Source organism: Phyllostomus hastatus, unplaced genomic scaffold (genome assembly GCF_019186645.2).
Source record: "Phyllostomus hastatus isolate PE091 unplaced genomic scaffold, TTU_PhHast_1.1 phas_contig_65, whole genome shotgun sequence".
In the NCBI taxonomy this organism is placed as follows: Eukaryota; Metazoa; Chordata; class Mammalia; order Chiroptera; family Phyllostomidae; genus Phyllostomus; species Phyllostomus hastatus.
The window spans coordinates 13372724-13400302 of record NW_025333932.1 but is presented as its reverse complement, the minus strand read 5'-3'; the positions used below and the strand labels follow the sequence as shown (position 1 = coordinate 13400302).

Genomic DNA, 27579 nt, shown 5'->3' with positions numbered 1-27579 from the left:
GGGAGCATCAGAAGTTTGGAGCTGATGAATGACATGATCTGATTGCCATTGCAGCAGGACTCTGGCTGGTGGGATGGGTACAGATGAAAGCAACCAGTTAGGAAGCTGTTACAACAATCTGAGTGAGACAAAGAAGATGGTGAGCTAGATCTGAACCCAGTCATGTCATGGCTGGTGGTGCATTTCTTTTTTATGCTTTTTTGAATTTCCAAGTTTCTAAATGACTCTCCATGACTTTTATAATCCAAAAGGAGAAAAAGAAGTTTTTAAGGAGCCACATGTTTGTTTTTGGTTCTATGTAATCACAGTATAGACACCCATGTAATTCTTAACAAAATTTCAGCACAACAGGGTTCTAAAACACCACAGAAGGTCAAAAACTGTTGACTTTGGTCTGTGAAAACTAACAATTTTAACTGAAAAACAAAATCACTGTTGAGCTTTAGAAAGTTTGAATGTTGACTTATCAACTAAACTTGATAATTACAAAGCACAGCATCTGCTTTTTTTTCTTTGAACACTGCTGAAAGGTCAAATTGAAAGGTCAAATCTTAATTTAATAACACACATCCTTCTCTGCCCTTGCCCATTTTCTGGGTTTTAAACACGTACCTGCTGCTTCACAATTCCTGTCCTTTTTTCACATTACTTTCATTTTAACCAAGCATCATAAAAAATGTGAAAGGACTTTATGTACCCTTTAAATATTTTTATGGCCTTTGTGATATGTATTTGATTGTTTCCAACCTTCAGCTATTGCATACGTCCTTGGTGACTGTCATTAGTTCAGATTCTGGATTTCTAGGTATTAGGCCAGGAGATTACTCTGGATAAAACCTGCTTCTTTAAATTGGAAACATATTTGTGGAGCACCAATCACTTGAAGGAACAGAGATAAAAAGAAGTATTCCTCTAGGTATTTTAGAGTCATTTTCCATGGACTGGCTACAGTCCCTGTTTCTTACACATCAGAGGATTTTCTGTCATTGAGGAAATGTTATGTCACAACTCTATGCACTGGAATTACAGAACCCTGGGTGGGATACAAACATGGCATAGTAAAAAACCCGACAGACTGCATGCGTGATTGCAGACAGACATACAGGTCATGTGATGTTTGAATTATAGAAAATGCAGAGTGATTCCAATTCTTGGCTATTGCAAATAACACTGCTATGAACATAGGGGTGCATAAGGTCTTTTGAGTGGATTAAAAAACTGTGGTACATTTACATAATGGAGTACTATGCAGCAGAAAGAAGGAATTCCTACTTTTTGTGACAGCATGGATGGAACAAAAGACTATCATGTTAGGTGAAACAAGCCAGTCAGTGAAAGACAAATACCATATGATCTCACCTATAAGGGGGACCTACTGAATAAAATAAACTAATGAGCAAAATAGAACCAGAGGCATAGAATCACAGAATAGACTGCTGGAGGTAGGAGGGGAGGAGGGAGGGTGGGGGGCTATTTGAAAGAAGGTGAAGGGATTATTAGTCAATGAACGTACATGAAAGACTCATGGACATGGACAATGGGGTGGGGATTGACTTTTGGAAGTTGTGGGGTGGGCTGGGCAGAAGGGGACTGAGGGGAAAATAATTGGAACTGTAAAATAGTAAAAAAAAAAAAAAAAGAAACAAAATACAGAGTGAACAGCTAACACCTGAGACCTGTGTCCTGTGGAAGGGAGTCATTTTCCTTCACTACAAACAGCTAACTGTTTTCTATTCAAAATGAAATCAGTACCTGTACCTTTGTTTGAAACCTGGCTTTTCTATGACAGTAACAAGGGAATTAGCAAAACACGTGACACTTTAATGCAGAGATGCTCTTGGAAGCATGGTATCACTTTCCTAGAAAAGTCAACCCAGAGGTCTTAACTGGGAAGTCTGCACACACACAGCCAGAAGGCAGACATCATCGGAATTCAGGCTGCCTGTCATGCACAGAATCCAATAAGCTGAGGCAGGGATTGAATTTTTAAGGGCGCTTTATTCAGATGGCCAGCAATCTGAGATGGAGGGTTTGCACCCTAACAAATTGTCTTACCTTTTCTTTCCAAGCCAGTGTTTTTATAACAGGGAATAAAGAAGGTGTGGTGAGTGTTCTTGAAATGCAGGGAAAATTTAGGTGAAAGAAACTGCAGCATTCTCGTGCCGGGCAGTTAGCTGTACCCATGGGGCATGTGGTTGTCTGTCTCTTCCTGGAACTCCATGGCCTGGATGCCTCCACCTGTTTCCCAGACGGTAATCTCTAACAGTACCCCAGGAAGTCGGCTGTCTCTCCTGGGAGTGGTGGGCCTTATCTGCAGTTCCTGAAACAATAGCTTTAACATATGCATTACCTCCTAGACTTATTAACTACTTACCTTAAACTAAAATTTTCCAATTCTTGAGTGGCCTATCATTTCCTGGGCGTTTTTGAAGCTCCCTGATACTCGTTTGACAACATCTTCAAAACGCCCTACACTCCTCCCCTGTTGCACACAGAACTCTGAAGCAGGGAAACAACCCGGAAGAAAAACACCTTGGCTCCTCCTGTGCGCCCACCGCCGGGGGTAGCGCGCCCACGACCGGACGAGAGCTTACGTCAGGGAGCGGAAGGCGCAGAAGGGCGGAAACAGGTCCGTTTTATTAAAGGGCGGGGTTTCATTTACAAGTTGGGCCGGGATTGTCTCCTAGGGACTGGTAGGACTTCGCTTTGTGGGCGGGGCACTTCAGGGTGGAACCACAAACTAAGAGAGGAAGCTTAATTGGCTGCCTCTCCTTAAACTTCCTGAATCCGGCGCGTAACGGAGTGCTGGGGCGACTGTTAGAGTCTCTGCCGTCAGTCTGGTGAGAGGCAGGTGGGTAGTTTCAGGGCCGGGGAGGGGCTGGCTGGACTCGCATCGCTGCAGCCCGAGGTCGGGATCCGCCGCGCTCCTTCAGGCTGTTCTCTTCAGGGGCGGCCCGGCCTGTGGGCCTCAGCCCTGGGCCAGGGATCAGTTTTTGGTTGTGTCTGTTGTATAATGGTTTCCATGTGGTTGGCAGGGATATTCCCCGTCCCCCCTGGATAGAATATGACCTTCTCCACGAACCTGCCTTTGATAGATCCTGTCATGTGTGTGCCATACCTGGTAAATAATAGTAATTGATTAATGAGTACTAGATGAGTGGTTGGATTTTGGTTAATATTGGGAGGATTGTAGATCATTTAATTTAATTTATTATGTGTATGTTCTGTTTCTTCTATATTAATGTATTTTTATCGTGTTCGTTATTTTTAAGTACTGTTGGGGTCAAAAGCGTTGCTGTTACGTAGTTGTCTGAGGTCAGACGTGGAGGATGTAAACTTTAGTCAAGAGATACAGTGTGAGCAAAGGGAAGAAAATAAGAATGTTCAAGTATCTTCAAAGAACAATATGCAGAGCAGGTGGGTGCAAATGGAGAGGTAGCAGGGTAGTGTGACAGATGTATTGTGGATCCGTGGTTCCAGCAGTAAAGACAGAGCATATTGCTTCTTGTGCCCTGGAGGAGCTGTCACAGGTTTTTAACATTGGAAGGTTCATTCCATAGATTATGCTGGACAGACTTTAATGCATGTGGCTCATGTCAGAGGTGAGCAATCTTTCTGTAAAGGTCCAGATAGTAAATACTTTAGGCTTTGTGGGTCACAGTTGTAGCAGGAAAGCATCCGTAGACATAATCGATTGGTCATAGATGTATTCTAATAATATTTTACAAAGACGGGTACCTGACCTGCTTTGGACTATAGGTATAGCTTGCCCAGCCAATTCTAACCAAATATACCTAGGGACTATAGCAGTAACCCAGTAAATATTATGTCATATTTTTGTATTGCATTTTTACTTATATAGGGTTGACCAAAGGCAGGTTTAGTTGTCTGTGGAGAAAATAATACAATAATTAATAAATAATACAAGAATAAATTGTCTCACATACTTACAACTGTAAACCTACTTATGCCCCTCCCTGTACAGGAGAGGCCACTGGGTCTACCTTTGAAACTTGACATTACCCGATTATTCCCGGTGTGATAATGGGCACATTAACTTCCCTTCACATCAGTTTTTCTTTTTTGTTAATTTGTAGAATGGGAATAAACAGTACCCTCAAGAAAGTTTTATGAGGAGTAAATTAGTCAAAACACATAAAACATAAGCATGGTACACCTAGTAAAAGCTCAGTAAATCTTAACTATTAATATTTTTAAATATATTTTGATTATGCTGTTATAGTTGTCACATTTTTTCTTTTATTCCCCTCCACCCAGCACCCACCATCATTCCCCATCCTTAGTTCATAGCCATGTGTTGTGCATATAAGTTCTTTGACTTCTCCATATCCTACATTATTTTTAACCTCCACTTGTCTACTTTGTATATACAATTTATGCTTCCTATTCCTTGTACTGTTGCCCCATGCTCCCATGCCCCCTCCCCACTAATAACCCGCCATGTGTTCTCCATTTCTGTGATTCTCTTCCTGTTCTACTTGTTTGCATAGTTTTTGTTTTTGTTGTTATTGTTGATAGTTGGGAGTTTGTTGTCACATCACTTTTATTATTTGTGATCATCTTTTTTTTTCATAGATAAGTCCCTTTAGTATTTCATATAATAAGGGCTTAGTGATGATAAATTCCTTTAACCCGACCTTATCTGGGAAGCACTTTATCTGCCCTTCTATTCTAAATGATAGCTTTGCTGGATAGAGTAATCTTGGATGTAGGCCCTTGCTTTTCATGACTTTGAATACATCTGTCCAGCCCCTTCTTGCCTGCAAGGTCTCTTTTGAGAAATCAGCTGATAGTCTTCTGGGAACTCCTTTGTAGGTAACTGTCTCCTTTTCTCTGGTGCTTTTAAGGTTCTCTCCTTATCTTATTTTTCTAAATATATTTTATTGATTGTGCTATTATAGTTGTCCCATTTTCCCCCCTTCATTCCCCTCCACACACTCTCCCACCCACATCCCCCCCCTTTAGTTCATGTCCATGTGTCATAGGTTCATCTTCTACATTTCCCATACTATTCTTGCCACCCCCCCGTCTTTTTTCTACCTACCGTCTATGCTACTTATTCTCCGTACCTTTCCTCCCTCTCTCCTCCCCCCACTCCCCTGTTGCTAACCCTCCATGTGATCTCCATTTCTGTGGTTCTGTTCCTGTTCCTGTTCTAGTTGTTTGCTTAGTTTCTTTTTGTTGTTGTTTTAGGTGTGGTTGTTAATAATTGTGAGTTTGCTGTCATTTTACTGTACATGTTTTTTATTTTCTTTTTCTTAGATAAGTCCCTTTAACATTTCATGAAATAAGGGCTTAGTGATTATGAAATCCTTTAACTTGACCTTATCTGAGAAACATTTTATCTGCCCTTCCATTCTAAATGAAAGCTTTGCTGGATAGAGCAATCTGAGATGTAAGTCCTTGCTTTTCATGACTTGGAATACTTCTTTCCAGCCCCTTCTTGCCTGCAAGGTCTCTTTTGAGAAATCAGCTGACAGTCTGATGGGAACTCCTTTGTAGGTAATTGTCTCCTTTTCTCTTGCTGCTTCTAGGATTCTCTCTTTCATTTTAATCTGGCTAATGTAATTATGATGTGCTTTGGTGTGTTCCTTCTTGGATCTAACTTCTTTGGGACTCTCTGAGCTTCCTGGACTTCCTGGAAGTCTATTTCCTTTGCCAGATTGGGGAAGTTCTCCTTTATTATTTGTTCAAATAAGTTTTCTACTTGTTGCTCTTCCTCTTCCCCTTCTGGTACCCCTATAATTCAGATGTTGGAATGTTTTAAGATGCCCTGGAGGTTCCTAAGCCTCTCCTCATTTTCTTGATTTCTTGTTTCTTCATTCTTTTCTGATTGTATGTTTTATTCTTCCTTCTGGTCCATTCCATTGTTTTGAGTCCCCGTTTTCTTCCCATCACTATTGGTTCCTGTGCATTTTCCTTTTTTTCACTTATCGTCGCCTGCATTTTTTCATCTAATTTGTGACCAAATTCAGCCAGTTCTGTGAGCATCCTGATCACCAGTGCTTTGAACTGTACGCCTGGTAGGTTGGCTATTTCTTCATTGCTTAGTTGCATTTGCTCTGGAGCTTTGATCTGTTCTTCCATTTGGGCCATGTTTTTTTTTTTTGTTTGTTTGTTTTTTGGTCTTGTCACACCTGTTATGTATGAGGGGCAGAGCCTTAGGTGTTCGTTCACCAGGGTGGGGCAACCCAAGTCACTGGGTTTTGAAGATGTATGTAGGGTCGGGGTCCAAGAGGGAACAATGGTGCTTGATCCACTCTGTGGGATTTTAGTCCCTTCCGCAGCTTCCCCCAAGCAAAGTGGACCTTTCTGGTGCAAATTCCTGTGTGGGTGGGCTTGTGTACGTTCTAGGACCCTGTAGGTCTCTCCAACTAACTCTCCTGGGTGGCTGGGAGTCTCTCCCTGCGCCTTAACCCCAACACAGGTGTTTTCAATTCGTGTTTTGAGGCTTTATTTCCCCACGCTGGAGCCCTGGGTTGTGCGGTCTGTCTTGCTCCCAAGTTTCACCTGGTTTATCTGCGTGTGAATGTGGGACCACCCAGTTAGCCAGCTGCCTTGTGCACCATGCCTTGTTTCACACTTGCCACCTCACTAGGTCTGCCTGCTGCCACCCTGTGCCCGGGGCCTGTCAGCCACCTGGGCACCCAGGGTCTACCCACTGCTCTCTTGCATGCCTGGGGTTTGTCATCTGCTGCCTTGTGCACCTGGTGCCACTGCTTTTTTGCCTCAACCCCTCTGTGCTAGGTAGCCCGACTCCACCCCTCCTACTGGTCTGGATGACTGTGCCTATTTTAACTCCCTGGTTGTCAGACTTCCATGCAGTTCAATTTTGTCAGTTTGCTTGTTATTTTGTTTCTACATTGTTGTTGTCCTTATTTTGGTTGTGGGAGGAGGCACAGTGTCTACCTATGCCTCCATCTTGGCTGGAAGGTCTCTCCTTATCTTTAATCTTGAGTTATGTAATTATGATGTGCCTGAGTGTGTGCTTCCTTGGATCCAACTTTGGGGCTCTCTGAGCTTCCTGGACTTTCCAGAAGTCTATTTGCTTTGCCAGATTAGGGAAGTTCTCCTTCATATTTTTTTCAAATAAGTTTTCAATTTCTTGCTCTTCCTCTTCTCCTTCTGGCACCCCTATGATTTGGATGTTGGAACATTTAAAGGTGTCCCAGAGGTTCCTAAGCCTCTCCTCATTTTTAAAAAAGTTTTTATCTACTTTGAGACAAGGGAGGGAGAAAGAGAAGGAAAGAAACACCAATGTGTGGTTGTTTCTCACACTCCCCTTACTGGAGACCTGGTCCGCAACCCAGGTATGTGCCCTGACTGGGAATCAAACTCGGGACCCTTTGGTTCGCAGGCTGACACTCAGTCTACTGAGCCATACCAGCCAGGGCCTTCTCATTTTTTTGAATTCTTGTTTCTTCATTCTGTTCTGGCTGAATGTTTATTTCTTCCTTCTGCTCCAAATTGTTGATTTGAGTCCTGGTTTCCTTCCTGTTACTGTTGGTTCACTATTTTTCTTTATTTCACTTTGCATATCCTTCACTTCCTCCTCTGTTTTGTGACCTTACTCAACCTTTTCTGTGAGCATCCTGATTACCAGTGTTTTGAACTCTGCATCTTGTAGGTTGGCTGTCTCTTCCTTGCTTAGGTCTGTTTTTAGATCTTTGATCTGTTCTTTCATTTGGGCCATTTTTTTTTGTCTTGGGGTGCCTGTTACGTTCTAAGAGGTGGAGCTTTAGGTATATGCTAGGGCAGGGCAACCCACGCCACCGAGGAGTGGTGCTGTATGTGGGGAAGGGGTCCAAAAGGGAACGATGTCTCTTGCTTAGCTCTGGGTCACCTTTCAGTCACTTCTCCTGCTTCCCACAAGCAAATCAGGCCCTTCTGGTGCTGAATATGGAGTGCATTGGTTTGTGTATGTTCTAGGACCCTGTGGGTCTCCCCAATAAACTCTCCTGTGAGGCTGGGAGTTTCTTCTGCCTCCACAGTTCCCACAGGTTCTGAGACTTTCTTTTTCTCCACCAGAACCCTGGGTTGTGGGCTGTCTTACTCCCCAGTTGTTCCTCCTGGTTTATCTGCATGTGAAAATGGGACCCCTGGGTTGACCAGCTGCTGCCTTGCCCACGTGGTCCTCCAGCCGTTGCCCTGCCCTGCATCCTGTCTGCCCTGTCCGCCCATCTGTGCCCCTTCTACCAGTGTGGATGAGTGTTTCTTCTTTAACACCTTGTCAGACTTCCACATAGTTTGATTTTCTGGCAATTGTAGTTTTTTGTTTTTATATTTGTTATCCTTTTGGTTGTGGGAGGCGGCGAAGTGTATTTAGCCATGCCTTCATCTGGGCTGGAAGTCCTTAACTATTAATATTTTAAAAATTATTCCTCATGTTCATTGCTAGATTGGAGAGCTGTGTCTGAGGTTGAATTTACAGGCTAAGTGCACATTTGGCTATAAAGTGAAGAATATCTGAAGTTTCAAGGCAAGAGCTTTACACAGAGAGGTGACCTGAAAATGGTGAAAGTAATTTAAGGGAGGGGAGGTAGGAAATGCAAGATTAATTACTAATTTTGAGGAGGGGCACACAGGAGAGGATGTCAGGTAAGTAGACAAGAATGGAAAGAAAGTAGGAATCAGTCCTAGGGTATGATGGGCACCAGGGTGATACAGTAGCATGTGAACTAGCAGGATGGATAGTGATGGTGCACTTGGTTGGATGTGCTGCAGGGAGCGGAAAAAACAATTGTGTTGATGTTAATAATTCAACCAGCAGAAATGAATGTGACGTCTTCTATGGGCCAGGTGCTGGAGATGCAGAAAAGACTTAGATACATACTCTGCACTCCAATAGCAGAAAAGACATGGAAATAATTTCATATATACAGCAAATTTAAAAAAAAAACAGAGTAGCCCTCACTGGTGTGGCTCAGGGGATTGAATGCTGGTCTGGAAACTTAAGGGTCGCCAGTTTGATTCCCAGTCGGCATGTGCCTGGATTGTGGGCTAGGTCCCCAGTTCGGGGCGCACGAGTGGCATCCACACACTGATGCTCTCTCCTTATCTTTCTCCCTCCCTTCCCCTCTCTCTAAAAATAAATAAATAAAATGTATTTATTTATTTAAAAAAAATAAAAATAATCAGCAGTGAGATGGAATTTTTTTTAATTTTTAATTATTGTTCAAGTAGTTTTCTGCCTTTTACTCCCATCCCAACCCCCCCCCCGCCCCGCTCTCCCTCCCTCCCACCCACCCCCCACCTCTTGTTTTTCTCCATGTGTCCTTTATACTTGTTCCTGCAAACCCCTCCCCTTTTCCCCTGAAATTTCCTCCCCTCTCTCCTCTGGTCACTGTCAGCATTTTCTCTATTCAGTGTCTTTGGTTATATTTTGCTTGTTTGTTTTGTTGATTAAGTTCCTGTTAAAGATGAGATCATATGGTATTTGTCTTCAACCCTAGTTCATTGTTGGTGGAATTTCTTAGATTTTAATTGGTCTCTTTACTCTAAAAACTCTGATTTCGTCATAAATGTGGGCAGCTTAATTGAGCTCCTTTTCTTTTCTAGACAATGGCTAAGAACAAACGAAAAGGGCAGAAGTCCAGGAATGTATTTCACATAGCCAGCCAAAAAAACTTTAAGGTTAAGAGTAAAGCAAAACCAGTTACCACTAAGCTTAAGAAGGTGAGTATTAAGCATCCTGACTTGAATGTTTACAAGCAAAGCATAATGGTCAAGCTACTGAGAAACTGAATGCTTTTATTTAAAACAGGTTGTTAGCCTTTCCTACGAGGGCAAGAGTATTTTAAACATTTGTTTTAAAAAATGGAGAAGAATAATGTCCCTTTCTTGAATCCAAATGTACAAAAAGAAAAAAATTAATTGTGAATCTGTGAGGCTGCAAATAACAGTTTGAGCACTTTATTAGAATATAGAAAAAAAAAGAAACCTGGTATCAGAACCAGTTCTTATCTCTGAACTCACATATTCAAGAACCTGTCAAATGAAGATAAAATATTGTTTCTTAAAATGCAAAATCTGAAAAGGAGCGTATCTTCTTTGTTTTTACTGAAAGTATTTGGGAAATGGGAAATTTCTTCATTAAGATATAGTATATTACTCAAGAAAATGTTTTGAAGTTTCAGTAATATGTGGTGGCAGCTCATTGGGTCTTGGTAATTATCATAATGGCCCACTGAAATGTAACATTTTATTTTTCAGTTTTCATGAACTAGTTAGGTTCAGCTTTCTGACTAAGCAGTTTTATGACTGGAAATCCTATAAAGGAAGTAAACCTGGGTAATATGATGGGGGTTTGGAGTGACAGTTGTCTTCCGAGTTGACACTGGAGCCAAGACCTGCGGGATATAAGGAGCTAGTGGTGCAGAGCAGGGAGGTGCTGGGAGCAGCATTTTCCAGGCAGTGGACAGCAAAGGTCCTGAATATTATTTCATTAGGTGAAAGTGCTGGAAGCTTCATGTATGCTGGTGGGAAACAGTGGAGAGGGAAGTCCGTGGGTAGGCAGCCTGATGGTGGTCTCTTAGAAAGGAGCCTAATTTATGAGGGGAGTGCATAAGGTTACCAGGCACCATGTAAATGGTAAGTTGAAGTTTGTGGCCATGGATTTAAAGAGAAGCCACTCACCTAATTAAGATTTTCTATGGCTTCCGTTGTAGGCTCAGGAAATTCTGAGAGTTGACTAGGTTGCCAAGCAAGTATGACTAAGGAAGAGAAGTTAAGGAAAGTTAAGTGATTGGTGAAGTAATGGTCATGGAGTTTGTGCTGGCTAAAGGAAAAAGTGAGGTGAGGGTAGGGAAGTGAAAAATAATGGAATTGGAGGTTTAGTGAGATTTAAGAATTGTGAATAAACTAGGTGAACAAGGATAGGAGATGAGCACCCAGAGAGGTGACAAGGCCATAGGGTTAGGTTTCTGCTGAAGCCACTAAGCAGTGACATCAGGCCTGAGAGATCAGTGAGCTGAGGTTCAACAACTTTCATGAAGGAACAAGTAATTCTGGAGTTTGCAGGTGACACTGGGGAAAGAGAGGGTAATAGGTCCGGGGGTGTAAGGTACACAGGAGGTGAGTTTTGAAGGAGAAATGGCTTGGGAGCAGCAGGAAGAATAGGACCACTATTCCACTGTTCACATTTAATAGAGGAGGGCTGCCAAGGTGGTTGGCTTGATTGCCAAGGACTTCTATCAGGCCAAGGCGGGGCTGAGAGGTACTGTTAGCAGGACACTAAGCATGGGATCTAGGCTCCTTATTTCACAGGTGAGAGATGACAGCTCTATCTAGAAAAAGTGTAGTCCATGCTTTGGTCTGCTTATACCAGTGAAATCAAGGTATGGGGTATTCCACATAATTCTTTTAAAAAATAGAAACTTTTGTCTAAAATTCCCCAATAAGACTAAGAGTTTTGGTGCAAATCCTCCCTGCAAATTGGTATGATTAAGTTTTTTTAGATTTTAGGCTAAAAAGGTTAAATTAAGATTGAATATATTTTAAGTTTAATGGTCAGGAGATCATGGATTAATGTTGTTTTTTCTTTTTAAAAAAGATGAACATTATGAATGATGAAAAAGTTAGCAGAATGAATAAAGCTTTTGTTGACATACAGAAGGAGCTCGCTCACTTCTCAAAAGGCCTTTCCCTCGAACCTCTGCAGAAACAGCTGGTGGGTAGAAATCATTTCCTTTTTTAAACTGAACACTAATAAATTAAATCTCAAATTTCCTAAGCTATAAGTTGCATGTAATTTTCAGTACTTGGTTCTCTGGTATACATGGCTATACAGTTTGTATAGCATATTCATAAACCATTGAGTGTGAACATGAGAACTTACTGTTCTATTTCCAAAGGTATGACTATAAGAAATTAAATTGGATAATAGATCATATGTCATTTTGTCCACCATTCTTATCTAAACTTCTAACTATTGTATAACGCTTTCCTCCCTCCAGATTCCTCAGCAGTGTCATGAAAATGAACCAGTTAATGTTGAAGAAGCTACAAGATTAATGGCTCAGTTGTAATGTACTGGCGATGCATCAAATTCCCCCAAAACACCAATAAATTAAGTATTTTATACATTTTTATTTTAAAAAATCTTGTTAATGTATAGGCATTGGCACATTTTAAAAACAAACTACATAAACAGATCTTTCCTATAATCTAGGAAAGTAGAATACCAGAAGTCAACCAAACGTGATAAACTTAAAGTGCTAAAATAGAAGGCACTTCACAAACTCTGTTCATGGAAACAGTGACTATATTTTAGTCTACACCCTTCACTTTATATGTGGCAGTGAATGTCTGTCTGGATTGGAACACAGAAATATGGAAAGTTTTGTGGCAGTACAAGCATAACACAAGTAAGTGATGAGTCCTTGGCCAACACTTTCATTTTTTGATGACCTTAAGCCTATTTTAACTTCCTCTCATTAAAGTAAGAAACAGGAGTCAGAATTGTAAGAAAAACTGAAGTCCCAGAATGCAATTACTAGAGGATGGGGTGTGTGTGGGTATTAAATCACTTTCACCTGAAGCAATAGAGCCCTTTGTGTTCATGGTTGAAGTTTTATGAAGAAAGTATTAGAGAAGGAGACTTAAAAATCAGCCAACTAAACAGGTGTTATCTTCATTATAAATACTTAGGTTATTAGGAAGTCTACAATATTACACAGTTAGAGGTAGATAACAGTCCCGAGTTTCCATGGAATCTAATAATTTAGTATCTGCACATCGAACAGGTCGCACACTCCTTCATTATCATCTAAATTAAAGTTGTAGTCATCCGCTGGGGTTGGAGAGAGCCGGAGGAGAGGGAACACTGCAAATAGCATAAGTTCAGGGTTAATGACAGCTTCTCCAAACACAAAACACAAAGCCGTCCATTAAATTATGGTTTCTGTATTATACAAGAATTTAAAATATACACTGGGAAAAGCAATTACAAATTATTTGTGTTTAATGTGTATTTGGGAAGATTGTTTAAAGATAATTATGCATTGATTATAAGCATAAGCTTGAGAAATAGGTTACAATTTTCATTGGTTGACTTGTCACTAAAATAACGATTAAAAAACATAAGTCCAAGTATGTTCTCTGATCTGCTAAATGAGCTACTACTTTGAAAACAGAATAAAGTAGGCTTAGGTTAATAAGTGTTGGTCTTCTCTTCAGAAATACTGAAGGAGTCCAAGTGGTACAGTTCAATCGGCTAACGTAACAATTGCTCCTTCTCAGGTCTCGACTATAGTTGTTAGGGGCCAGGACTCTAAATCCAAGAACTTACAGAAAGGTGAAACCAAGAGTAATCAGTGAAGTAATTACAGTGTTGTAGCTGTTGATTTTTACGAAGGATTTTAGATTAGATGATAACATGGCCTGTGTCAGGAACAGTGTAGTCACTTCATATCCCATGGTAGTGGGGGTGACTTACAAAACTGTTTTCCCCCCTTCACCTGAGGCCATTTTTTTCATCGTTTTTAGAGAGGAAGGGAAAGACAGAGAAACAATGATGGGGGTTGCCTTCTTGTAGGCACCCCCAACTAGGGATCAAAACCCATGACCTTTGTCTACAGTATGATGCACCAGCCAAGTCATACCAGCTAGGTCATAAAGCTGGGTTTTCAGACTGGTTACCTGTTGGCCAGATTCTTGAGGAGTGAAAGGGCTAGTGTGCCACCCACTTAGCAGTTTACTCAGTGCAGGGTAAGTGTCCCCTTATGGAGTCTTCCCTTGAAACAGAGGCAAAGACAAATAAATGCAAGAGGATACCTGTAATTTACTCTAAAATGTTATTAAAGGAGAATTTTTTATGACTTGTCATACTAAATTAAGTAAACAATAAATTATGTGCCATTATAAAGTCCAGAAAAACATTAATGATAAGGAATGATAATGATAAGGATAATGATGAATGATTAATGATAAGGAAGTTAAAATTACTTACCATCAGAAGACATCAACTCATCAATAATATCTCCACTAATAGATCCTGCTGGAAAGAGAAATGTGATAAATGTTCTGTGACATTTCTGTAATAGTAAAGGCAGTTAGTTGTATTTCAACACAGTATATACTAAACATAATTATATTTAATCAGCAGCAGCTTAACAGCACAAAGTTACGTACTAGAACTTTATGGAAAGATATCTTCATTCACACCTACTCTGCTTTTAAATTTACAAACTCAAGACGTAGACCAAAAGCCTCATCCTCCTCCTAAAACAGACTCCTGGGTTTTACAGTCAGTGGTACTGTAATTCTCTATCACCTGACCTTGAGCAGTTGTCACTTTCCATTCCTCCTATTAGTTTCATCTCCAGATCTCACACATCAGATAGTACTTATTTTGCCTAAACAGTATTTCTCACCTGTTCTTTCTCTTTCTACACCGTCACCATGTTACTTTGGCCTTAAGGTTCTCTGCCCTGTGCTTCTCAGGTACCTTCTCCCTCATCATGTCTGTCTGGCGTTCAGCACCCTGTGTAGTCCTCCACAAGCTACTTCCCTGGTCACAGACCCTCACTAGCTATCCACTACCTCCTCACTCAGTCTCACATATAATGCCCTCTTCAATCCAGCCCCAAATTACTTTCCTTACTATTTCCAAATACAAAATCATATACAGAAACTAACTACTCAGAATTTTTTGAATGCTAGTGGAAGCCGATGTACTAACTGGGTCTGAGTTAAACCTTACAAAGCTTGCTTGTTTTCTTCACCCCCTTTGGATTATACTTAAGAAGACAGGCTTTTTAAGGAGCATACTTGCTTTTGTGCATCCCCATGGCCTAAGGTAGAAATTCTTACAGGGAGCATAGGAGGGATGGTGTGGGAACACTATGCTGAGTGACATCCCATGTGCTGTCAGACCCTTACAGCCTCACACTGCACTACCATGAACAGCCAGGGCAGCAGACTCCTGCTACAACCCAGGACATGTTCCAAGGTACAGATAAAACTGGACAGTGCAGGTTGGAATAATCTGAAGCACTCCAACTAGACGGGCATTGATTGTCATTCACCGAGCAAGTATGCTCTCCAGATACAGCAATACAGACTGAAGGAAGAAGAGGCATATGTCACTGTATACTCTATAGCCTGACTGTTTTTCAAGATGGTTAGAGCACATGTCAATAATTTGTCCTCGAGGTACTGAGAGAGAACTGTACAAAGTAAACCTCAGATAAAAGCAGATGTGTAAATAGTAACAGGGATGCTGGCTACTTCTGAAAATGAAATCCTAAAGAAAACTGAGCTTTAGACCCATTAATCATCATTCTCTTGCTGAGTATTTACAGTTACATTCTACCACATTGTGTGTTTCTGAATACACAATCAGATGGTGTGTGTATAAAAAATATGTATCTTAAATCTGTAGTAATTAAAAAATATGATAATACATATAATTACAATCAAACATATAATAAATAATATAGCCTTGGCTGGTGTGGCTCAGTAGATTTGAGTGACGGCCTGTGACCCAAAAGGCTACAGGTTCTATTCCCAGTCCTGGCACATGCCTGGGTGGGCCAGGTCCCCAGTTGAAGGTTTGTGAAAGGCAACCAATCAATGCATCTCTCCCACATCGATGTTTCTCTCCCTCTGTTCCCCTCTCTCTAAAAATAAATAAAATCTTAAAAATATATATAAAAGACAGGTTTTTAAATCTCCCTAATAAAACCTGTCCCCATGCTGAACACATATAGTGTTAACTAAATTAACACATGTTGATTAAACTAAACTTCCTACTTTCCTCTTCTATCAGATAATAGTCACATAACAAGCTATGACTTTCTAAAATAAAGGTTCTGGGCCCACCTGAAGCTAAGTCCGTGGCTGGCATGTGCTGGGAGCCCTGGTCCTTTTCAGGTGTGGGCTGCTCAGGGGGGCTCCGAGTGGCTGGGCTGGGCTTGTGCGAAGTCCGGGGAGTGGAGGGCCGAGAGGAGGGCTGTGTGAGGTCATCCGGTGGGGGAACTGGGAAAACCACAGGTTGAGATGAACTGGACTCTTTATTTATAAGCAGCACGTGGATGGGGCCTGAATGACTCTTTAGGTTGATCTGGTATTTCTTCTGTCCATTCTGACCCTTGAAGTTAAGTATAACCAAATGAATAAATATTAACATTAAAAATGAGATCAAGTTACTAAGGACTAAGTAAATTTGCACAACAAAAGAGAGGCAGTAAATCAAGACACAAGAGTGGAGACCAAGAGTAGGACACGATATTAAGGCTCTAAGCCACCTATCTGAAAGCACGCTTTTTTTCAAAAATAGCATCAAAAGCTCTCAGTTGTAGAATTATGGCAATCTTCCATTTTTAATGTAATCACTCCTCACATTCTCCTTATATGTGAATACCACCCCGGCGGTTGTAGGCTGCTGTGGATGTGATCATCTCAACACGCTTTATTAAATGGCAACCATTTCACAAGTCAAACTCTGTTTTATAATCAGCAAGCATAAAAAACACTGGTTTTCCTACAGACATGTTGAGTGTACCATCCCTGTATTTTAAAAGATTATCTGCATCCTAAGGCTTCAGAATCTAGTCATATAAATGCTTAAAAACAAACCTCTAGAGTAGCTGAGGCAAGGAGGTAAATGAGAGTTACTATCTTTTTCCACTCCCTTCTTTGGTTGGTACAGCTTTCAAATCAGTTTTAGAAACTCTGAATCCAAAACTAAAATCATGAAATATATATTACACATAGTCAATATTATTTGACTCAATAAGCCAAAAAAAGTTTTTAAAAAGGCCTGATTTAAAGCAATATATTATTGTTATTTAAATTGAACTTCTTCAGTCAGGATTGGTACATCAGTTACAGATATAGTGAAATGAATTTTTTGTTTTAAGATTATTTATTATTTCTTGACTCATTCCTGTAGCCAAATAAAATCAAGTTAAAAATAAAATGTTATATAATTCATTCAGTCACATCTACAATTTCACTAAAGTAATGAAGACAACCCAAATTTAATATCAATACCCTAAACAGAAACCTGATGGTGTTCACACACACTTAGCTCATGTTCAGTGAAAGAAAACACATTTGTATCTCTTGAGACAGCAGGTTCATTGTAACAAGTCCCCCATGTACCATTTCTGGAATAGGAACCTCCAGTTGTGTACCAGAAGGTGCCTGAATGGCCAAAAGTGTGTCACCTGTCAAAAAAAAGAAATAGATTTTCACATTGTAGGAAATACCATCGATCCAGGAATAGAGTGGCAACAAGGTAGATCTTGGAGTCAGAACACTTGGGTTTACATCCCAGGCTCAGGCATGGGTTCCTACAGGGCATATGACTTACTGTGTAGGTTGTTCTGAGGATGATGAGGTCATAGATGTAGTAGATCTCAGAACAGGGTAAACACACAGTTAGATCTATTATTATTAATAAGTTCACTTCAAGTTAATTTTGCTTTCACTCAGTCTCATGTTAAGTTTGGGACTCTGGAAACCTTTTAACCTCAAGTAAATCACATTGTTTACTTGATTTAAACTACTTAAATGACTGGGGACATCATAGATAAAGTGTGACACACTGAAATCTTGAACTTAATTGAACTTACTTGTGAAGCCAAATTCTATAGCTGTCTCTGAGGAAGACTAAGAAGACTTCCCCCATGGTGGCCAAGTGGAGCAATAGCCATAAATCTGCCTGGAAAGTCAGTGACAGGCTGTGCTCTTGACAGGCACGATTAAATAAAATGTGCATGCACAATTTCATTTATTTGTGTTAGATACAATTACTGGCGAACAGCCCCACCCTTTCAACTATTAATCCACTATGTTGTCATTTCAGGGGAGATCACAAGGTGGAGTGGATGGGGTAAGGAATGGTTTTCCTGGTTATAAACCGATTCCCTAACTGTCCTCATGCTGTGTTCCATTTGTAACCAGCACACTCGCTGCAGTTTCATAAACAGAGCTGATGAGCACAGTGTTCATATTCAAGTTCTACCACTGACTGTGAAACTGTGACTTGAGACTATTGTTGCTTCATTCTTCTCTGACTTGGCTGCCCCTCCCACCCAGTTTATGGCCACCAATGCAGACAGTGATGTGACCTGTAAAAAGCAGTTACTGTCATGGAAACAGAAATATGAGTGGCCTACGAATACGGCACAGTGAAGAGTGAGATGAGATGTCCACTCCTGACAATAATGACTGGGGAATGCAAAGGATTCGGAGTCACTGCAGTGAATGGGCTGAGCAGAGAAGAACGTAGTTACCGTTAAAGCAACTGCAGATATCCTCATGAGTTACGTAGGAAAATGTACTGTCATAAGAGTTAAGGAACAATATTTGTATCAAAGTCTAGGCATTTCCATTAAGATAATAAATCAAAGGCCAAAATAAACAAAATGACAAATGCTTGTGGGGCTGTCAGCCATGGTTAGACTAAAAAGAACAGAAGTCTTCAGTCTGAAAAACCAAAGACAAACAAAAGTCCCCAAAAGGAAGATTCATCCTGGGCTCTGAGAAGAAGCCACTTTAGAGTTCTGTGATATCTGATGATCCTTGGGAGATAGATGGAAAACCTATTCATCAAAGAGACAGGCTTCTGGGGGAAAGGTACTGATGGGGAAAAGGAAGCTACAACCACAGAAATCTCCACATCCAAAACCTTCTTAGGCTGTGATTTGGGGAACTGGGAATGATCAGAACCTTGCAAAGCAGTGCAGCAAGGTCCAAGATCAGCTAATTCAATGGGTTTTGAACCTTGGGGATACACAGCACCCATCCTGAAAACCCACTGTTATAAAACTTAAGGAGCTCTTACCCACAGAAAGAAAATAACAAATGAGATCATGGACTTGTGCACCCAGGACAAGATAACATAAAACATAACTGTATACCTTAATCAGGAGCTCATGAAGGTACAAGATGGATGCAGTTAGGTGTTCCACAGAGCACAGGTATGCTCATGAATCATGAGCTTCACAGATATCCAAGAGAACAGCAATTGTAAGAAACATGGAGTGTATCACCCATCTTTCCAAAGATGACAAGATAACCATAGCCTTGGAACACTACCATCGTAGAGTTAGTATCAGGCTGAAAGTATCCTGGGTTGATTTCAAGGCCATGATATTTCATCTTCCAACCAACATTAATTTTTCAAAACTTTGAGAGTTGCTGACTGCCACTTCAGAGCATGGAACATAATGATTTAATGATAACCTATGTACTTCACAATGACATCTAAAGTTCACAGTCGCCCTGAGCATACTGGCGTGTGTATCACATCCTATCAATGGGTAGACCAAAAGTAGATGGAATGTTTTTTCTCAATACAATACAAGGATGATGTTACTAGATAAGACTATATAACAGAAAAAGATAAAATCTTTAAATTATTAGAAACATAAAACTAAAATGTTATATTTATTTCCTAAACTACATCTCTAAAAAAAGTACAACAAAGTACCCAATCTTCGACCTGGAACAATGTCAGGTAACATATCGTCTCTGGCGGTGTGTGCACGTGTAACTTATGGAAAAGGATATCTATTGTTAATGGAATCATCCATCACATTTTTGATGCTTTGCTGAAGCCATGCCTTCTGCTGATCCAGTTCTCTTTCCTTCAGTTCCAGGTCCTCAATCTCAGCTTTGAGATCTCGCAGTCTCTCCAGGACCTCTTTAGTGTTGCAGCCAGCACCTACACCTCTTAAAAAGAGGTGAGAATCAACATCCCCCTATTATACCCAGGTTAACATCAGTTGCTTTTTATAGTAATAAGATTGACTTAATTAGCAATGTATTCAAGACAAAAACCTTTACACTCTTCTAAAAATTAAGGATTAAAAAATTTAAATACCATACCTCTGAATGTGTTTGCTTAGAGTATTTTTTGGCAAGAACAACAAAACTACAAAAATTCTCAATATTTTAGAGTGCTTTTTGTCACCAGGAAGGTCGGGCTGGTGACAGATGCACCAAAAAGATGTCATGGCCAAACAGTCACACTGGGACATCTCATAGGTACACTGAGATACAAGTAAAATCAATTATGATATTTAAATATTAGAGTGAGATTTTGACTAATGAAAAAACAAACAAACAAAAAAAAAAACTAAGGTCAAAGGAAACAAATTTGCAAAACAGAAAGTATTTGTCACATTCAAAAGTACTGTAAAACCACACCAAAATTAACAGGACAAAATGTGTTTCAATCAATTATTATTTATAAGGTCCATATTTCTACATATTAAGATGCAGTTCCTGCTTGCAAGGCATTTATATTACTTAACTGGCCAACAAACACTTAGGGGGAGAGGGATTAAGAACACAAAGCAGTGTGCAGGGTGTGCCAAATGAGGGCTACAATTTGAATTTGGAGAGTATAAACTAAACAGCAGAGAGCAAGGGAATGGCCTAACTGAGCAGCAACAACATATGGGGACGTGCACAGAAGCCCTGAGAGGCAGGTCCCTGGAAAAGTGGGACCTAGTGTGTGGCGAGAGAACTTAGGAGACACAAACAGGGGAACGCCGGATTTTACAGAGCACTGGGAAGATAAAGCAGGGTTTCAGAACAGAACACTGATTTATAACTTACTTCCACTGGATGCTATTTTTTGACTTCTTTTCAATCAGGTCAATTCCTTCCAAGACATTGGTGATATCATAAATTCTTCTTTTTTGCCTCACAGCCAAAGTATCTGCAGCCTGTTTTAAAGAAAAATGGGGGGGGGGGGGGGGCATGGCACAAAGACCAATAACATAAATTACAATTCACATTTTAAAGCCCAAAACATTGGTTACTAAGTTCACAGCACCAGAGCCCAATCCCAGATCTAACCCAGGCAGCTGTTGGGAATAAGAGCTGGGTGTGTTCAAAAGCAGCTCTCACACCCTGGGAAGACCATAGAAATTATTCCATTTAAAAGCCAGCAGATGTTGAAATGGAAAGAAAATAAAGAAGTCAGGACACAAAGCCCACAGAAATGAAAGAACAGTGAGAACACTTCATATCATCTCATGGACTAATCCTGGGGGCTGCAAACTGCCGACCTGTCATGTCCTATCTCATTTCTCTGTTTATAAAGTCTTGTCTAGAGACAGCTTCAATTCTTCTTGGGAAAGTTTGAACAATCATAGCTCAGCAATTTTTTAAACAATTCAGTCCACTTATTTGGTGGCAAATTCTGAAGGATGGATACTTACATAGTGAAACCTTGAAATACACTATCAGCATTTTTTAAACTCACAGTAAAAACTGAACACACAGCATCATGCTCTAGTCTGAGATGGTACCAGCATATGGTACACAAGAGCTTGGTATTCTCACTCATATTTGACAAGTTCAATAAAAACATTCAAGTTATGACTGAATTCAGGAATGCTGACAGTTCCTCTAACTAGTTTTCACTCATATTTCTGACACTTGTTTCCTAAGATAATGAATGGAAACTTAAGGGGGACCCTACAGCTCTTTTTCAGTGGATTAGGCAAGAGCCTACCTGAAAGTGCAGTCACATTCTCAAATTCATGGCAGTCATGAAAAAACACCTTTGTGTACTTACTGACAACAGTTAGCAAGTTATTTAAATTAGTGAATGGTAATGGGCTTCATGTACTGGTTTATCAGCCATCTGAGGACATCACTACTTTCTTGATTACATAAAAAAGCAGCTCCTATAAAACCCAGTTTTGCAAGCTGGACCCTCCCTCCATGGGAGCATGTGTGACCAACAGCTCACCTCACAGGTATCTGGAGCCTGTAAGTGCAATGTCAGTCCTAGCAATCTATTTGTTGTGCCACCAAAATGTCCAGGTTACTCCTGCCCAGTCACTCAGGTCTTCAGGGAGGGGATCCATGCCTCAAAGAGTAGGCAGGAGAGTCAGCAGGATGTGGCAGAGACAAGGGAGGACCAGAAGTGAGGCTCTTCCATGCAGATAATTGTTAAGTAGGACAAAGTCTGGTCTCACTGGTGCCCTCTTCCCTTGTGTTCAGCAATCCCTTTCTGTTTATCTGCCTTCACTAGAGTTTCTGTTGTGTAGTGTGAGGCTGTTTTCCTGAGGAGCAGTAGTCACTGCCAAGTTAAACTGTAGAAATTGGAGTTGTGGGTACATTTCTCCCTTTCCTCCGATGAGGGCCCTTGAAAGGGAGCCCAGGCCTCCCAGGCTGCTGGGTCATCTGCATCCAAGTGCTCAAAGAGTATAGTGCTATGGCCACCCCATAGTTCACTGGTTAGAGCACCAGGACATGTTTGCATGAATCAGACTACAAGAGCTGTCCTAGGTCACTAGGCAAAGGGCCATCAGTTGTCACTTTTTGCCCAATCTTTAAAATTTCTTACTGCTTAACAACTATCAAGGTTAACCCTTGATTTCTAAAACTCAACATTATTTCCTAAATATTCTTCTAAGCACATGAGCATATAAATGGCCAACACGTATGCCCAAAGGCACATCACTTGGGTAGGACCTGTAGGAGGCTTGCACATTAGCAGCCATACCAGCGTTGGGAAGTCAGGTTGAAGCAGGGCATGCTAAGGTGTCCAAGTGTTGACTGGGGGAAACAAGGGGCAGCTGGCCCTAAACTCAGAGAAGGTGAGAGGTCCTAGAAGCCCAAGGGAAGAGTAAGAAAAGATAAATGCCTCAAGAACTGCTGTCAGGGAGTCAGGAGCACTGACAACTGATCCCTGGAGAGGACTGTGGAAGGACCACTGAGGACCATGTCCTAGCTGGACAATACCAGGGGCTCTTGGGCAGCAGCTGCAGGGAACTGTGGGGTCTCTCTCCACTAAGTGCTCTTTCAATAAAGATGCAGGTATGATGGTAGACAGGTATGGAGAGGTAGGATATCTCCTTGTGGTGGCTTTTTATTTTCTCATCAGTGGGAGTGCAGTGAAGGGAGAGGGGAGGTAATGGCTGAGAACACAGTGTGTAATTCCCCTATAGGAGCAGGAGGGAACAACAGAAGCAATGCTGGGCCCCTGCTGGGCTTCGGTTATCCCTGTAGTGAACTGCACTGACACCCCAGCATCACTGGTTTTCTCCACCCCTGGAGATGGGCCTGGGTACTGATGAGGTGTGCACAAGGCAGAGTGGCACATCCTCTTCCCACTCTGCCAGTCATGTGCTTCAGGTTTGCTTACAAAGGTGGTTATTTGAGTTACAGGATTTGACTTACACAGCCATGACGGAAGCATCTAATTGAACCACACTAACTCCACTTTCAGGGAAATATACAAGCAAATGTAACCCTCAGGAGGAACAGATCTCCCCTCCAAACATTAAATCCTGTTCTAATAGTGTCACCAGTGGTGAACAAAGTGATGTGTACAGGCAGAACAAAATCCGATCCAGGGATGCTGCTAGGAGTTGGGCAAGACAAAATTAGGAGAGGAGATCCCTTGTAAGGGCTAACAGGGCTTTCCCCCTTGTGCATTTTAAAGGAGCCCAGTGTGAGCTCTGGAAGAAGGGACAGATCCCAAGGTAGCTTTATTTGTTTAGGATTAGTTGCAGTTCATTTGCTCAAGGATGTTCAGATGGCATGAGGTCCTGAACATGAAAGAGTAACTAGGGAAACATCCTGTCTCTCAGGTTCTGCAGTGCAGGTCAGCTGTTCTCTGGAACTACAGCTGTCAGTACATGTGCTCTCAAGTATTTGGGCTACTGGATCCAAATCCACAAACAAATGTGACTGCATCCAGATCCACAAACATGCAAACAAATGTGACTGCATCCAAATCCACAAACATGCAAAAAGACACTACATATGACCAATTTGTTACACACACACGAAGTGGTGGTCTGGAAAGAAAGGTGGTATGACTCCATGTAACACAGCAAGACTGCCCATGAAATGTGTGTATAACTTTATATATGTCTATTTTATATACATATATTTTTAATCCTTATCAGAGGTTATGTTTATTGATTTTAGAGACAGAGGGTAAGAGGGGGACAGAGAGACAGAGACAAACATGGATGCGGAAGAAAAATATGGATCAGTTGCCTCCTGACAGGAGATTGAACCCCCAACCCAGGTATATGCCCTGACTGGGAAGCAAACACACCTTTCTGGGGTACAGGACGGATGTGCCAACGAACTGAGCCACCTGGCCAGGGCTGTCCATGAAATATTTTAATGAGAATTTCAAAAACCCTGAGTGAACACATTTTCAACTATGTCCCACAATGTGTTATGTCCATCTCAGGATTTTAGCTAATTTCAAACACAGAGAAATTAATATAGAACTTTCATAAGCCAGTAAAGGGATAATCATTATAGATCTTTCATAGATATTACTTAATTCAATGGTCACAACTGCTTTGTAAAGTAGCCATTGTTCTATTTCAGAGGAAACAACTTCAGAAAGTTAATGAATACTCAGGTACAATCTGGCATTAATTATATATTTGTGGAATACATTTGTGGCAAAACATTTTCAAATGGGCTTCCATAGTTTCAAAAACACTTAAACAGGTATGCAGTCAAAAGTTCCCCAGCTATTTAACTGCCCTGAAGGAGCAGTTCAGGTACCACTGATCCACAGGTGCTTTCGCCTGGAGTGTATGAAATAGTATGAAAAAGGAGCATTTTTATTTCCACTTATTTATTCATTGAAAATAATAAACAGTAACAAAAAATTGTATGTATGTCTAAGGCTTGGGGCTATAGTGACAAGTTGTACAACGAGGTTTAAAAAATTAACAGTCTCATAAAAAAAGAGGTTAGATGGAAGCTAATAAGAAAGAGTTCCTGGAAGAGGGTACTATGTGCTCTCAATTGAGACTATAGAGATGGAACATTAATCAGATAGGAAATTAAAAACCAAGAAATAAGCTTACTTCAGGGGCACAAAGGCTCCCCCTAGAAGCAGCACATTGTTTTAACTCCAACTCAGCACCCAGACCCACAGGAATCTCTCCTAGAAATGTAATCAGTGCATTCCCTACCACTGGACTCAGGATTTTTGAAATGCATATGCTTTAAATTTGCTCCATTTTTTATTTCTTGATTTATTTCTTGAATAAACTGCATACGCTTTTACAATGGAAGTTCATTTTTATTGTCTTACTCTTCAGTAGTATTGTATAGGTCACAAGTTAGAAAAGAAACTACATCCACATGGTTTGGGATATTTTATGTATCCAAGATATGTGGATATGAAGGTTGTTATAATTTTCATATTCATGATATTCACAAAAAATGATGCTTCTTTAACAGCTTCTTTAAAAATACCAAGTATATCCCCTGGCTGGCGTAGCTCAGTGGATTGAGCGCGGGCTGGGAACCAAAGTGTCCCAGGTTCGATTCCCAGCCAGGGTACATTCCTGGGTTGCAGGCCATAACCCTCAGCAACCACACATTGATGTTTCTCTCTCTCTCTCTCTCTATCTCCCTCACTTCCATCTCTAAAAATAAATAAATAAAATATTTAAAAAAAAATACCAAGTATATAACTCAAAAGTGTCAGTAACCTATGATGAAATAGACCCCCTCAAAATAAAAATGTAAGAAGAAATGTGATTTTTTACATTAGAGGAAACATCAAAAATGTGTTAATTATAAAAAAAAATTTAATGTGTTAATGATGTTTTACTATGGTACACAGTAAGAAACATCATTGGAAAGATTTTAATATAAGATTTTTAGACACATAAGATTTTACACACACATATATAAATGAATGAAAAATATATGTAAATGACATTTTTTCATACAAATGTGAAAGATTGTTCTCTAGAAGAATCACTAATAAGACAATGTTATTACAAAAACCTCTGAACTTTTAGGAAACTGAATAAATATCAAATCTCGTTCCTGATCACTGGCCCTGTGACTCCAGAGAGCAATTTCATGAAACCAAAGAACCCCCAAGGGCACATGGGTCTCAGCTGTGTCATATTCCCAGGCAAGTGGAGAGAGAAACCCTCCAAGTCAGCACTCAGAGTTCAGTTCGATCTGGAAAACCCCAAACTCGTGGTATTCCTTTTTCTCAAGTCACAGGCTACAGCTAAATTTCTAGATTTTCAACATGAGTTTGTAAGTTGTGTTATTGAAACATCCTCACGACTGTGAAATTTTTTAAACAGAATGCATTATTGCTCATGACCATTTTATTATGGTGTATTTGCCACAAAGCCATTTAGGGAGAGAAGGGGCTGTGGGAAATGAGAACAGGAATTTGCACAGGTGGGAAGGAACCTCAAGAACAACGCTTCATGCAAAACACGTGCAGTAGGCCCATTTGTTCAAAGCAGAGACAGAGACAGGTCACAGCCACTATCTCAACACGGAGGGCACCAAGGGAAGCGAGGACCTGAAGATACCCCACCCAGGGCAATCTCGGGTGTCAGTGGATATTCTGGTGGCCACAGTCACACTGTCCAGCCAGGTGGGCATCCTGGGCTCCCATGGGCGCGGGTAAAACACTTAGTGTTAGCCCAGGCTCACGACAGTGCCTCGGGCGGGGGGAGGGTGTCTGAAGTGACTGCGACAGATTGCTTAGTACTTAGTGTCATTTGTGTGTTTACAGCCTGGTTCTCACTTAAACTTGGCGCTGGGTGACTTTTCACTGTGGCGGTCACCTTGTGTCCCTGCGAGCTGTTGCATCCTGGCAAACTCTGGTTGGGGCGGTCAGGTCGCTGCGTGTTACCACCGGCCTTCCGTGCATGTTGTGGTTTGAAGGACCCGCGCTGGAGCCTAGGACAGGGAGCGCCCCCACGACACAAGCGACTTCGAAGGAACAGAAGAGCCCTTCTCGAGACATGGAAAACCCCACCTTAGAGACCTGCGACTGATGCCGAAATACGTCACACACCGAACGTTCCCCACAACTGCCGGACCGTGAAAAGTGGACGAGGAAGAGGATTTCGTCACCATTATTTTAGTGGGCAGGAGGGGGGAGGTGTTACATTTTTTCCTTCTTTCATCCGGAATGGATGGTTAAATAGCTTTTGTTTTTGTTTTGAGCAAGGCGGGGACGGTGGCCATCAGAACGGCCCATGGAAACCACCTAATCCCAACAGCGGTGACCTCGGGACGCGGGCCCGAAAAGCGGGACAGCGGCTCTTTGTGGAGCGCGGGCCGGGCTGTGGCCACGCGGCGGGTCAGGCTCCCCGCCAGCATCCCCTCCCCCCGCATCCCGCGGCGGTATCCTCACCGCCTTGAGGTCCAGCACGCCGTCCTGCGCCTCCTGAAGCAGCGACACGAACTTCGCGGTCAGCAGCCCCAGGCTCTTCTCGTGCCGGCTGCTCCCGCCCGCCGGGCCCCCGACCTGCGGTGGCGGAGCAGGAGACGAAGGGGGCGGCCGGTGGCTCTGCCCCTGGCTCTGCTGCGTCGCCTGCCCGGTGCTCCCGGGCTCGGCCGCCGCCATCCCTGATAGCGCCCCGCCGACGCCGAGTTTAAATGGCAGGAAGTGACGCCAACCGAGGTTGCTGGGAGACGCACGGGCGGCGGGGGTAGGGGCGGAGAAAGAAGGCGGGGCCTTGAGGAGGGGGCGGAGCCAGTGTCTCCACCTGCCTGGCCCGCAGCTCCTCAGCTCCACAGCTCCCCCACCCCCGCTCCAAACGAGTCGTTTCCAGA

The 27579-nt window shown here is 41.7% G+C and overlaps 3 protein-coding genes across 7 annotated transcripts in view; 1 reads left to right on the top strand and 2 right to left on the bottom strand.

The window, feature by feature from the left end:
* The window catches only part of CA13 (carbonic anhydrase 13), a 49764-nt gene extending 47170 nt beyond the window's left edge, over positions 1–2594 (bottom strand). The window contains exon 1 of one of the 2 annotated variants that reach the window (XM_045849375.1): positions 2375–2594. Coding sequence is in view for 1 of the 2 variants with exons in the window: in XM_045849373.1 (XP_045705329.1) it covers positions 2056–2155 (100 nt within the window). In the remaining variant the exon portion in view is untranslated. The other variant, XM_045849373.1, reaches the window with a different exon arrangement.
* Positions 2595–2691: 97 nt separating this feature from the next.
* On the top strand, positions 2692–12104 carry RBIS (ribosomal biogenesis factor). Of its 3 annotated transcripts, none has more exons than XM_045849379.1 (4): positions 2692–2840; positions 9580–9696; positions 11573–11689; positions 11976–12104. In XM_045849379.1, the coding sequence occupies exons 2-4, from the start codon at positions 9583–9585 to the stop codon at positions 12045–12047; spliced, it is 303 nt and encodes a 100-aa protein (XP_045705335.1). In that variant the 5' UTR covers positions 2692–2840; positions 9580–9582; the 3' UTR covers positions 12048–12104. The 3 variants fall into 3 exon arrangements, with proteins under 3 accessions (XP_045705335.1, XP_045705334.1, XP_045705332.1); XM_045849378.1 differs by having other exon boundaries at positions 2694–2851; XM_045849376.1 differs by lacking the exon at positions 2692–2840 and adding an exon at positions 2883–3121.
* On the bottom strand, positions 12089–27394 carry E2F5 (E2F transcription factor 5). Of its 2 annotated transcripts, none has more exons than XM_045849370.1 (8): positions 27158–27394; positions 20596–20705; positions 19543–19704; positions 18264–18307; positions 17128–17192; positions 15844–16111; positions 13970–14017; positions 12089–12844 (listed from the first exon to the last, which is right to left on the bottom strand). In XM_045849370.1, the coding sequence occupies exons 1-8, from the start codon at positions 27368–27370 to the stop codon at positions 12735–12737; spliced, it is 1020 nt and encodes a 339-aa protein (XP_045705326.1). In that variant the 5' UTR covers positions 27371–27394; the 3' UTR covers positions 12089–12734. The 2 variants fall into 2 exon arrangements, with proteins under 2 accessions (XP_045705326.1, XP_045705327.1); XM_045849371.1 differs by having other exon boundaries at positions 13970–14014.
* Positions 27395–27579: the final 185 nt, after the last annotated feature.

What these genes read in the sequence shown, in the direction of transcription:
- RBIS (XM_045849376.1), top strand. Translation starts at nt 3,065, where the DNA reads ATGACCTTCTCCACGAACCTGCCTTTGATAGATCCTGTCATGTGTGTG. An exon ending in TCATGTGTGTGCCATACCTG is followed by an intron (nt 3,122 to 9,579) that starts GTAAATAATAGT and finishes TTTCTTTTCTAG; the next exon opens with ACAATGGCTAAGAACAAACG. An exon ending in TTACCACTAAGCTTAAGAAG is followed by an intron (nt 9,697 to 11,572) that starts GTGAGTATTAAG and finishes TTTTTAAAAAAG; the next exon opens with ATGAACATTATGAATGATGA.
- E2F5 (XM_045849370.1), bottom strand. Translation starts at nt 27,370, where the DNA reads ATGGCGGCGGCCGAGCCCGGGAGCACCGGGCAGGCGACGCAGCAGAGC. An exon ending in AGCCACGGACTTAGCTTCAG is followed by an intron (nt 14,018 to 15,843) that starts GTGGGCCCAGAA and finishes TTCTCTTTCCAG; the next exon opens with CAGGATCTATTAGTGGAGAT. An exon ending in TGAGTTGATGTCTTCTGATG is followed by an intron (nt 12,845 to 13,969) that starts GTAAGTAATTTT and finishes TGCTATTTGCAG; the next exon opens with TGTTCCCTCTCCTCCGGCTC.